The sequence below is a fragment of the Marmota marmota genome, unplaced genomic scaffold (assembly GCF_001458135.2).
Source record: "Marmota marmota marmota unplaced genomic scaffold, marMar, whole genome shotgun sequence".
In the NCBI taxonomy this organism is placed as follows: domain Eukaryota; kingdom Metazoa; phylum Chordata; class Mammalia; order Rodentia; family Sciuridae; genus Marmota; species Marmota marmota.
The window spans coordinates 60,409,854-60,423,061 of record NW_026000026.1 but is presented as its reverse complement, the minus strand read 5'-3'; the positions used below and the strand labels follow the sequence as shown (position 1 = coordinate 60,423,061).

At 35.3% G+C, this 13,208-nt stretch overlaps 1 protein-coding gene across 15 annotated transcripts in view; it reads right to left on the bottom strand.

The window, feature by feature from the left end:
• The window catches only part of Pam (peptidylglycine alpha-amidating monooxygenase), a 287,901-nt gene that overhangs the window by 101,458 nt on the left and 173,235 nt on the right, over nucleotides 1–13,208 (bottom strand). For all 15 annotated transcript variants that reach the window (XM_048811491.1, XM_015483974.2, XM_048811497.1 and 12 more), the window contains 2 exons: nucleotides 12,197–12,282; nucleotides 10,552–10,635 (listed from right to left, as the gene is read on the bottom strand). In XM_048811491.1, coding sequence (XP_048667448.1) covers nucleotides 10,552–10,635; nucleotides 12,197–12,282 — 170 coding nt within the window. The remainder of the gene's footprint in view (nucleotides 1–10,551; nucleotides 10,636–12,196; nucleotides 12,283–13,208) is intronic.

The following is a 13,208-nucleotide window of genomic DNA, read 5'->3' as shown; positions in this document are numbered from 1 at the left end:
AAAAAAAAAAAAAAAAAAAAAAAAAAAAAAAAAAAAAAAAAAAAAAAGACATAAGATGTATTGTCTTACTCCTTTCTTTTCAGAAGAAAAGTCACTTTGACAATTCCTTCTCAGCCCACATTTCAATCTCTTCCCTATAAGTGAAAAGGCCTAAAAGGCTGTAGAATTTGTGCATGTAGAATGTTACTTTCTTGTCAATCATTCCTTTCTCAGCTAGTTCCATGGTCTTGTTCCTTTCTCTCCCTGTTTAGTCTCTGTTACTACATATATTTCACTCAGAAATTTAAAAATGTAAAAAATTAGTAACATAATTTGTTGTGGTCCAGTCTTTAAAAAAGATATCTAGATTAAGTGTGAGGAAGGGGAATATGCACTGTAAGTGCCTTTTATTATTATATTGTAAGTGCCTTTTGTTATTATATTTTAAAATCCAAAGACCAAATTTTGTGTAAAAGTTAAGAATAAAATAAACTCTCCTTCAAATTTCTAAGTGATACAAAGTATGTGAATAATCAGACAGTAATTAAGTGCATTTTCTTCTTTCAAAGTTCCCTTTTTTTCTTAAGAGAATTGAGATTTAATTAAGCTTATTTTGGTAAATGAAAATTATTCAGCTCATGTCCTATGCCCCAGGAGATTACTTTGGCACACCTATAGTACAGAAAAAAAAAAAGTAGGAATGATTTCCATCCTTACTAGGAATATTTGAGTACCAGTTATTAAAGTTTAGCTTGTATAAAAATCAACTGGGGGAGCTTGTTAAAATTTCAGAATCCTGGGTCTAGTGGTGTGATGGTAACACAACCAGACAAGTGTATTAGTTTATTGTAGCTTTTACTGTAAAAAAATATGTAGCACAAACTTTATAAAAAATTTAAAATATACAATAATTTATGTCTTGTGAATGCCATACAAGCAGTTGAATTTCACAGCATTCTTTCCTTGATTTTTGTTGAACTCTTCCATGGCTTATCTATGGTTGCAATTGTCCAATTAGTTCAGACAAGAATGTTTGTTTATATTATCATTTCCTGAAACAACAAAGACCCACACTGGGACTGTACTTGCTCATTAATGATGTCAGCAAAATCTTGGCTGTAGTAGATAAGGGAATACTAGAAGAATATTTCCTCAAATTCTTTGGCCATTCACAATTATCTGTATTAACAATTTTTTTCTATCATTTTCTTTAATCTAGAAAACCTCTAAAATAATAAATCACAGTCTGAGGTACAGCATTTGTCGATGTCCATGGTGAAAACTTTGACAGTGTGGCTAATTTCTAGCCATCAGCTCCATGTCACTGAACACCGAGTTAGGAAGAAATGAGTGGCAACACAATGTTTTGTAGTATTTACACAAATACAACAGATGTAAAATCCCTCAAAAGCACACAAAATCACAAAACACAGTAAAATAATTAGGAGGTGATAATTCTTTAGAAGTGACTGCCTTATCCAAATGATGCCTATTTTTAACAATCAGCTCACAAAATACCTGCAAATTGCCAGTTGGCATTTGTAAGCCTCTTGTGAAAGCCAGCTCCAGGACACCACCACCTGAGCCCTACTTGTGTATTGATCCAGTATGTTATTTGAGACAGAAATTTTCATTTTCACCAATGAAAAGTCTGAGTGTAAGTAGGTCTCAGATTAGATTTTCAGAAGTTTTGCTCTAGACTATGTATTTTAGAGGTAATTCTATTAATGCCTTCCATCTAATTCAAATCACTTTAATGGAACATTAAGGAGAGGAAAGCCTTTAAGAAAACCACCACAAAATTTTTAATATGTGAGAATATCTAGTGTAGATAAAAGTGTGGGGTTTGCTCATTCACTATGGAGTATAAATTATAAAAATTACACTGCTGGGTAATTTGCTTGAATCTGTTAAGAAAACACTGTGACCCAAAAAATCCTATTTCTAGATATCAACCCTGTAGTAGCAAAACATGGTTACCTAATATATTTCTTAACATTAAAGTTCACTACAGCATTGCTTGTAATAGCAAAAACTTAAATCTTAAACACCTTTAATAAAGAACAGGATACATAAATTATAGTAGATCCATACAACAGGATACTAGGGAGCCATTATAAATAAGAGCTGCATGTGCTGTCTTTGAAATATGCCCTGGGCACACTGTTAAGTGGAAAAAAACAGATTCAGATCATAGAAAATGTGGTCAGATTTCTGTCCAAAAAAAAAAGCACATATATACATGTCTGATGTTTCTACATGTATAGGAAACGTTAAGATAAGTATATGAAAAGCTGATTAGGTATAAACAGTAGTTGCCTGGGGGTTAGGGTGAGGAGTGTGAGGGAAGAAAGGGAAATGAGATCAAAGAGGGTTCTATACATTTTTTTTCTTAACAGTAGTGGTATTACAAATTTTTACTTTTCTTTTTAATGCTTTTTTAATATCCAAAAGATGGAAAAATTAGTTTCAGGAGTGAAGTTTCTTTTAAATGAAAAACATGCAAACACACCCAGATAGATTCCTCCAATCCTTCAACTGTTAACTCAAATAGTAAGGAATAGGTTTCCTTGTCCCAACACTGGAACTTCTTGCATTCTAAAATCAGCAAAGCTACAGAAACCTGGTGCTTTTCATAAAAGTTTGGCAGCAAAATCTGACCTAAACAGACTGTAACCTTTTTATCTTTTTATCCATTTTGGTGTCAATATTTGAACATCTGTTATAAGAATATGTGTGTATTTGATTAGGGATGGTGCTTCACATTACCAGATGTGATAGAATGTAATACATAATTTAGGCACTTGAATATCTTTCAAAAATATTAGAAATTCTTAATTCCAAACCACATCTGCCCCAAAATGTTTAAATGAATGCTTGTGTCCCCTCATCAAGGAATATCAGAGAAATTAGATGTGGCAGTTGCAGAGGGAAGGAAAGGAAGTTGGCAGATGGCATGAACAGCACAGCATCATGAAAGAAAGGGGAAACTGAGGAAAGTGCACTCTTCCTGGAACCAGCAATGAGACTTGCTTATGCAGGGCTACTGTCCCTGCAACTGAGAACATGGAATCATTATGTGTGCTCCGGAATGCTCTGTTTTCTGGAAGGTGGTCGGGATTGCTGGGCCATGTGCATGTCAGGGTTCTGTGCAGGCAAGGTCTTATTTAGTGCTAGGCAGGTGCTATCTGTGTCTCCCTCTCAGTATTGACATTCAATGGCTTTTGGGCATCTCAGCTGTGGATGGGAAAGAATTGATAATGCCCCTCCTCAATATTTGCAATTTCAACAAAGATTCTTAAGTATGGAAAGCAATTAAAATGCTTTAAAAATATGTATGTATGTATGTATCTATCTATCTATCTATATATCCATCTATCTATCTATCTATATCTTCACAGTAGCACTCACTCTGCAAAGTGAGTAAAAGAAGGCTTGGTTTATCTTGCTGGAAAGCATGCAGGCAGAAGGTACCTGTACAGATTTGGGGAAGACAACAAGGAAGCATTGAGAAGCAATCTTTGACCCAGTTTCCCACTAACTTTGCAATCAGGTATCAGGGAGTCAGGAGCAATCAAATACTTACATTGAAGTCAGAATAGTCTGCTTTATTCTGGAATGAAATAATTTTAAGTGCAGTTGCCCTGCCACTGATCTCTGCTCTATCTTGTTCAAAAATGCATTAGCAAGGGATTTTTTCCAGGCTCACAACTTCAAAGCTTTTTCCAATAGCTTGCTGGCAGTAGTCTTGTAAGAGGCAGAGATGCAGCTGGAGCCACATTGGAATTAGAATTCTTCTGGAGTCCTCTTTCCCCTTCATCCTGCCACTGTTAGCATTCCTGCCTGCTTGCTCTACTACTCCTTATAGGAATCTCTTACGTGTGCACGCATGAGCGTGTGCCTGCACAGGTAAAAACCTGTGTCCAGGAACATCCACCTGCACAAGCAATGCTGAAGCCACACCTAAATGGATCATAATAGCAAGAGAGCAAGAAAAACTCAAGTCTGAATGTCACCAAGTCCAGGCACTAGTGTTCCCATGATTTTATGCAAACAGTTCCCCGTGTGGGCTCCAAGTCAGTTTATTCTAAATTTCCAAATGAAAACAACAACAATGACAAATAAAAAAAAATAAAACAAGTAAGCAACCTAAATGAAAGTTATCTAGATTCTAAATAGAAAGCATGAATTTAGAACAAGGAAACTGGTACCCCTAGGAAATCAACCTGGCAACTTTAAAAATCTAATTGACTTGTGATCTTACCTGCTTCTAAGTCCCCTCTTTCACTACACCTACTTTGACTGGTTCACAGGGTCACAGCCATTATTTTACTTGCATTCATCCTGATGGACATGGAGCTACATGAGAGAGAACTTTTGTCTTTACTAATCTTTGCCTCCTTGTGGTGTTCTATTCAAATTAAAATGACTTGAAGTAGCCAGGCAAGGTGGAACATGCCTGTAATTCCAGTGCCTCTGGAGTCTGAGGCAGGAGGATCATAAGTTCAAAGCCAGCCTCGGCAAAAGTGAAGCACTAAGCAACTCAGTGAGACTCTGTCTCTAAATAAAATACAAAATAGGGCTGGGGACTTGGCTCAGTGGTTGAGTGCCCCAAGTTCAATCCCTGGTACTAAAAACAAAACAAAAAACAAAAACAAAACAAAACAAAACAAAAACCAAGAATTGAGTTGAAGTAGTAGCCTGACAAGAAAGGGACTGTAGAAAACACAGAAAAGCACATAGGAGGAGGCAATAAGCTCAGTTCGATAGAAAAACCTCTGTGTACTCTTAAAAATTTGAAAGAAATCAGAGCGCAATAGTGAACATTCAGTATGACATTCCATTATTATGAAGAAAGGGGAAAGGGAATAAGCAAGATTTGAAACTAACATTTATTGACAATCTACTCTGTATTAGGCACAGCTATAGGTATTTAACATACACTATCTAACTTATTTTCAAAAGATACATAATATATTTTAGAAAGACATCTATCCAAAATGATTTAAAGTTCCAGCACTTACAAGTCAAAAACTGTAGCTTTCTGAAAAATGTAGCTATTGAAAATGATGATCCCCTTAGGAGTCTAAAATTTTATGATCTAATTTTAATAATGCAATCCCAGAAATTTGGAGACTATACTTTTTAGGGTTCACATCAAGGAGAGTTGAAAATAGGATTTCCAAGTTTGACTCGTTTAATTTTGAATGTAAGTAATAAACACTTTAAGAAAAAACAATCTTTTTTGGCTATATTCCCAGGAACAGGCTGCAATTTATAAAATGCAGGTGCACATTGAGGGCTGTGATGAAGGCGTGGGAAACAAGGTCTTGAGTGTGTGTGTGTGTGTGTGTGTGTGTGTGTGTGTGTGTGGTGTCATTGACAACACCTTAGTTTTCCTATGTGTACCATCAGCTTAATGACAGTAGGTAGATGATAGCTTGGAAATTTTGCCAACCTAAGACAATAGGCCCGTACACTTGGGAAGATATCCTGACCTCCATTCTAAGAATATCAGTTCCAACTTCAATTGGTGAACACATAGGATTTCCAATTTGAGAAGTGTACTATTGTTGGAGATTAGGAAGCTTATGCCAGAAACGCCAGAAATCAGAAGGCAGTTTTCATAAGATTCTCTTGGGCCAAAACATTAAAAAAAATTTCAGCATCATTCTATAAAATCTCATAGGAATTTTGTCTTCAGAAAATTTGTTGGGGAAGAAAACAAACAAGAGAAAAACAAACTTTGCTTAATAAAAAATTGACCAAATCAAACAAAACACTGTATGTTTGTGGGGGTGCTGGGGCGGGGAGACAAGGTGGAATCCTCCATTTCCACTAGTCTAATTTCCTAAAAGGGCAAGAACATGATCTTTGCCCTCTGTGTAGCTGAACTATAAATAATAAAAACGGCTGTGGAGAAGGAAACTCCACATAACTAGGAAAATTCTACTGGCAATGTGACAAACACGAACACAATGCTTTAGAAGGAACCAACATCCTCTATATCATGGGCAATTATGACCAACAGTTGCATTTGGGGAAATTTATCTTTATACAGGGGCTATAATAACAAGTAACAACTTACTACTTACCAGGTACTTTTATACGAACCATTACAATCCAATTTTATAGATGCAGAGAGCAAAGAGAGGCTTGGTGAGAGTAACACAACTAGCCCATGCCAATCCCAGGCTGTCTGGATTTAGGAGTTTGGTCACCAAGCCCTGTACCATGCTACCATGGGAATTTCACTTCTAAATAGACTATATTTCGTTTACATGAAATATTAATTTGTAAAATATTCAGAAGTCCACATTTGAAAAAAATCATTCTGACCTTCCTGATCCCCAGTGTGGTTCTCTCTGGCTGCCTACACACCCAATCCTTTCTACAGAGCTGTGGAAAAGCTCCCAGCATTGTGAAATAAAATTCCAATCAGAATACTTGGAGGAAGAACACTATGAGTGCTTTCAGAATGAAGTCCTACCAGGGATCTTAGTGGCCTTGTGCCTCAGTTTCACCTCTCTTCTCACTTCTTGCCTCTTCTCCCTTCCCGTCTCTTACTACGGTAATGCCAAATTGCCAAGAGCTCCCTGGGTATGGGAGGCTGTTTCACTCCAGTACCTCTGTGCATGCATTTTACCTTTATCTTTAAGGTATCTCCCACCATGTTCCTGCCTACCTGGGAGCTCCTGAACGGCCTTTGAAACCCTGTTCTGGTTCCACCTTCTAGGAAGCCTTTTCAGCCCCTTTGCCCTTCTAGGTCGACCTGTCTGCTCTTGCCTCTCCACAGCACTTCTACTATTGCCTATAAACACGCTCTCTTTGTCCTTGTCACTCCTGCTGGAACACAGTAAACTCTGCTGGGCAGGAAGATTAGTATATCCAGCACCAGCACAGGCCCAACACTGTGATTGACACGGCATTTCATAAAGTTGACTGTTTTTAAATGATCTTTTTATAGCTTCATATTCTGTGCAATTTCCAAAACAAACAAACAAAATAAAACATACATCTCATATAATCCCTCAGAACTCACAGCCAATCTTTTCCTACAAATAGAGAACACAGTCCATACAGATGGACCCTGCTGATTTCAGGTTATGCTGTCTCTGAAACTCTATCAAATTCCCACAAGTTTGAAAAGATATTTTATCTTCCCTGCTGGTGCTTTATTCTAGAAAAGTCTTAGGTTTCTCAAATCCTTAAAACCATCCCTGGGTGGAAAAAAAAATGCTCATTCCCCTAAACCAAATATTTCCTTACATTTCGGTAGAATTTGTTAATTTTCTAGTAGTGTTCTTCTTATTTATAATTTATATATATATATATGATATATCATCAATAGTTTTTAAATCATCAAGTTGTAATCTTCACTGACATTGGTACTAAAAATAATGATAAATTATATGAGTGTATATTTGTGTATGTGGATATATAAATATATGTGTATATAATACATATTTATTTATTTATTTCCCCTGGTACCAGAGATTGAACCCAAGGGTGCTTAATCATGGAGCAACATCCTCAGACCTTTTTAAAAATTATTTTTGCTTTTGAGACAGGGTCTTGCTAAGTTGTTTAGAGCCTCCCTAAATTGCTGAGGCTGGCTTTGAACTTATGATCTTCTTGCCTCAGCCTCCAGAGCTACTAGGATTACTAATATGCATGTACCTCAACACCTGGTGTATATGTAAAGCATTTTTAATAATTATAAGATATGATGATATTATTTCCACTTCTGGGTACATAGGAAGATAAGTAAGGGATTGTAATATAGAACCTATTTAAAACACAATTCATTCCTATAGCAAATCAGGCATATACAATAATTACATTAATTCTTTTGTTGTCATGAGGGAACCAGTGGGAAGGTAGAACACTAACCAGCAGATACTGAAGGATGTAATATGGTGCTACAACTTGTGGAATTTAAAAAATGTAATTATAAAGGTAACATTATAATATTTTAAAGGGAAAAATTCACATACTCCTATCTTTTTTGCTCATAACTGTTTCCCTTTTTTTCCCTTGTTCTTTAGAATCCTTATAAACATACAAGCATACATATACTCTTATATAGTCTGTATTAAATTTTACTATTTTTTAAACATATTGTTTTGCCATTCATTTAACCAGTCCCCTATTAAAAAACATTTGTTAGCTTTCCAGTTTTTCATATTAATAGTTATTGATGCACAAATAGCTGTTGGTAGGCAGCTCCTTGTTAGGAAAAAGAAATCTCTTTCTGCAGAATAAAAGCCTAGAACAACGGACTGGGGTGGTGGCTCAGTAGTAGAGTGCTTGCCTAGCACATGTGAGCCATTGGGTTTGATCCTTCGCACCACATAAAAACAAATAAATAAAATAAAGGTATTGTGTCCATTTACAACTAAAAAAAATATGTTTTAAACTAAGTTTAAAAAAAAAAAAGCTTGGAACAAGATTTTACTCTTATATATTAGGTGCATATGGAATGATAAAATTGCTTTCCAAAATATTATACTAATTTATAAAGCCTCCCAAACTACCAGAGTCACTGAAACCCTTGTAATCCAGGGTTTCATAATTCAATCTTCACCCACTTCAAATTTAATAAACGTAAAATGCTATTTCATGTTTTTAATGAGATTTGTATTTTATCATGCAGTTATTTACCATTCTAAACCACATATAGCTTAAGAGGCAAGACAGTACCTAATGGTACTAGATGAATTACATGTTGAAGTTTTTTTTTTGTTTTTTATTCTATTACAATAAGTTTTATGAATTCAAACACTAGTAATCATTCTACCTTATATATAACTTCTTTTAGAAAACCTGTTCTTAGAAGAAAATGAAAAATTACTACATTAAGTTTCTCATCTGTCTTACAGTAAAGAATTATATGTTTATATATTTAAAGTCAGTACTTTATTACCCCTAGATTAAACATAAATTATAAAACAAAATTAACTCATCAGTAAGAAATTAAATTATTACAGTAATATATTTTTTAAAAAATACTAATATACGTCATCCATTTTCTCTCAGGTATTAGTACAGCATCTATGGTACTAAAAAACCAAGAGGAATTAGGATAAAAAGTGAAGTATGAGGTTTTAGAGAAGAATAGAGATGAAGGGTTAGGAAAATGTGTAGGGGTACAGTGTGCTGCCTTAGTCTCATGGTTGGGAAGGTCTGCTTGCCATGTTGAAAAAAATTATGATTTTTGTCAATACTGTGGAGGTCAGCTGTCTTAGAATCTGCCTGTTTCACGGAAGCCAAGATGGTAAGTTTATAGATAATTTCTGCTGTTTTTTTTTCTAAAACACAAACAGTATTTTCAACAAATCCTTTTTTTCAACAGTACAGAGATCTTACAATTTAAGATTAGATTCTGTTCCATAACTATTTATGTAAAACTATTTGTGTAAAACTCAAAAGTGTATTTTTGATATAAAACAGTTTTGTTTGTTAGTTAGGTTCACAAGCTGGTCCACAGGAGATTGTTTAACTGATGATATGTGCAGCTATAGTGCTAATTAGTTTTTTAGTTATATACACATATTCTTTTCAACACTATTTTCTGAGGAAAACTATATTTACTATGTTTGATCTTAGTGCTGACAATCTATGGACCTTCCCACCATATGGGACTCTCTCAGGAAAGGCTCTAGAGGGTATTTCATAGGCTTAAACACACAACTACTTCTAGACTTTGTTGCCAGATGGACAACTAATGTATTTGGAAAAGAAAATATATCAGGCTAGTCAGTAGAGTTATGATGTTAAATAGAGAATACAGGAGAAAGTACATACGATTCAGCAAGACACAATAAAAAAGCCAACAAGCCAAAGAGAGCTCTATTTAATATTTACACTCTCACAAACACAAGAGTGAGAATCCAGAATGCAGCTGGAATGTGGCTAAATGCAGCAGAAGGGATAACAAGCCCTGGAGCTGGTTGCCTTGGGAACAGGGCCCATGCCTCATGTTAATGATTCTATAATGAGAAAAGGGGCATTTAAATACAGTGCATAATACTCATGGGTAGAGCCAAGAGGTATCTGGGAGTACTTAAACAAGTCCACCAGTGGATGGGGTTTGTGCTGTGGACTACAATGACTTCATGAAGTGGCAAGTGTGGATTATACATAAAGCTTGGCATTTGCCTGAGTGTATGAGAACTTCCCTGGCACTGCAGAACCTGTAGACTCTCCCAATGCCTGGCTCATATTAACATAAATAAACACCAGTCCCTTCCTATTCGTTCTAATAGTGTTGCTTGGAATGAGTGGCATTTCTGATAGGGGCAGGAGCTGGCAGATAAGGCAATGCACTGAAAAGCAAAACAACTCTATAATGTCAGCTTAAGAGAAAGCACCGTTGGATGCATGTTTGCATAAGAGAAATAACTTAAAAGTCATTCCTTCAGTAATTCCAAATTAAAGGAATGGAAGACAGCTGTCCCTAGTGGGCAGAGGGTGTGAGAAAACCTTCATTTAATTACGTGGATAACAGTAAATCTACTTAAGCAATATATTACTAAAAATTATGTTCAGCCTGACAATTTAAAAACTTACCTCTAAAAGCACTAATATCTCCATAGTGTACCTGTAGTACAAAGTATTTGCTTCCAGTCTCTCCTCCAACTCTGAAACCAACACCTAAAAATTTACAAAAGATAAATTAATATTTTAGAAACTGAAGTCTACAATAGAGCTAATAATCTTGCTGTGCTGATCTATAACATCCAAAGGGAAATAAAATAGCATATAACATGAAATTATGTTACACAGAAACAAAAATAAACTAGGCATTTCTAATTTCTAATATGTCATTTCTTTTCAAAGCTTTGGTGGAATTCCATTCATAGTTTTCACTTCAACACCAGAGTAATCACTGTTACTTTAACCACACAATTCAATCACTCTGAAAGAAGCAGAACAAAACAAAACAAAAAACACCTCACTTTGTCCCTGCTGATTCTTTAAAAGACATACATAAACTATTCTTTCATATTGTTTTATATATGGACACATACATATATTCATTTTATTTTCTAATTAGTAAAGGGAAAAGACTTCTTAAGAGCATACAGGGGAATTACTTTTCTTCCCATATAAAAACAGGTATCTACAAACATGTCATTGAGGAAGCCAGTTACTAACTAAATTAAAAAGTCCAGTATGTCACGGAATTTTTGGAATCTAAAGAGTTCTATAATAGTGTTACTGTTAAGAGAGTTTATTACTGAGATTTTTTTTTTTTTGAGAGAGAGAGAGAGAGAGAGAGAGAGAGAGAGAATTTTAATATTTATTTTTTTAGTTTTCAGTGGACACAACATCTTTGTTTGTATGTGGTGCTGAGGATTGGACCCGGGCTGCACACATGCCAGGCGAGCGCGCTACCACTTGAGCCACATCTCCAGCCCCAACTATTGAGATTTTTAAAAAAAGTTTTACAGACATAGAAAATAAAATTTTCCATCTGCTCTTAAAAGGCTGACAAATCTGTGACAGATTTTCAATACTCTATTAGTGTTTAAACTTGTTTGGTGGTAGCCACATGATAAACTATAGACAGAATCCTGAGGCTCACTTGAAGTAATGCAAACAGACATCAATTAGTGATGCTGGCATGAGTAAGGGAGGCAAGAGAGAAACACAAGACCATCCCCAAATCATGGTAGACCTATTCTGTAAAAGAACCACACTATCCCTTTAATATCAAGAAACATCCAGGTAATAAAAGAGTCTGGTAATTCAGTCACACACTGGAAGCTATCAACAGTTTAGAGGTTATGTTAGAAAGCCAGCTGAGGTTTGGCATCACATTAAATATCTAGGTTCCAGGACTATATATAAAAAAAAATCTGTTTGCTGAAACAGCAATTTATTTAATTCCTAGCTCTCTTGGCTCATGAAATGTTCCTGCTGTCAAGAGCCAATGTGCTTTTTAGGCCAAAGGTGGCTTGAGGTATACTTGGCTATTTTTTAATTCAATCTAAACTGTTGCAAGGCCAAATTACTTACCAATGAGAAGTAGAGAAAAAGTAACTACCTAAATGAAACCTTTTAAATACAAAGTAACTGATGCAAAAACTTTTTAGTGTTATATTGCAACATAGAATATTATCAACAACTATTGGAAAGGATCATGTAAAAAGAACTTCAGAAACAGAATAAAAGAGCAAACAGGACACTCTTCAAGAAGTCTCCAAAGTACCTTTGGGAAGCCTGGTAGGAGGAGCATTTCTTGCCCAGGCATACAGAATATTGGCTTTATCTGTGCAGGTTCCTTCATCACAAAACCTGAAGAAAAAGATGAATAGCTATAATGAATATTCAAGTAGTAAAATATATACATACTCCACATCAGGGAAAGTATTTGAAAGCAAAATACATCATGTATCATTACTATAATCTTATCAGCTTTAAAAGATCCTGAAAAAATTCTATGTAAAAAAAGCACCTACAAAAGGGAAGGATTTTTTTTGTTGTTGTTGTTGTTGGTTTGTTTGTTGTCTAATAATCCTGTGCAGCAGATGCACAATTTATACTTGGATATGTTCATATGTGGAATGTGTTCTATCTAATCAGGGAGAAAAACAAACATTACATAGAGAGACTGCATAAGCCAACATTAATGCAGTGGAAATCTGGAAGTGGACCAAAAGAAATGTCATACACATTTCCCCCACGGGGATCAGTTTGCAGTCAGTAAATCTTTGGTCACAGCAACAAATAATTCCTAGTGTCATAAAGCGAGCAATACAAGTGTACTCCACTTAAAGGGTTCTTGATTTTGAAAATATGATTTTTAAAAGTTTATGAATGTTATGCAAGTCATTTAATTTTATGGAACCTTATTTTTTGTTTGTTTTGTAAAGCATGGAAAATTATACTTACCTCACAGTGTAATTCTATAAATCAAATGAGATGTAAGTGAAAGTACCTTATAAACCTTGAAGCTTTATACCACGGTAAAGCATTATTTAACAGATGTTCACTTTATCTAAAAATTCACTATTGAGGACAAAGTTGCATGGTGGGAAGACCACTTACACAGAAGAACATACCTGGAATTCCACTCCAAGTCCACCCCTAATAGCTATGACTCTTGGGTGTGGTAGAGGCCCTGAAGTCCAATTCCTGCATGGAAACCTCTCTGATAGGGATGTTTTGGTAAAGTGCGTAAGGGATCCAGTACAGCTATTAGATATCTGGTAGATTCAATT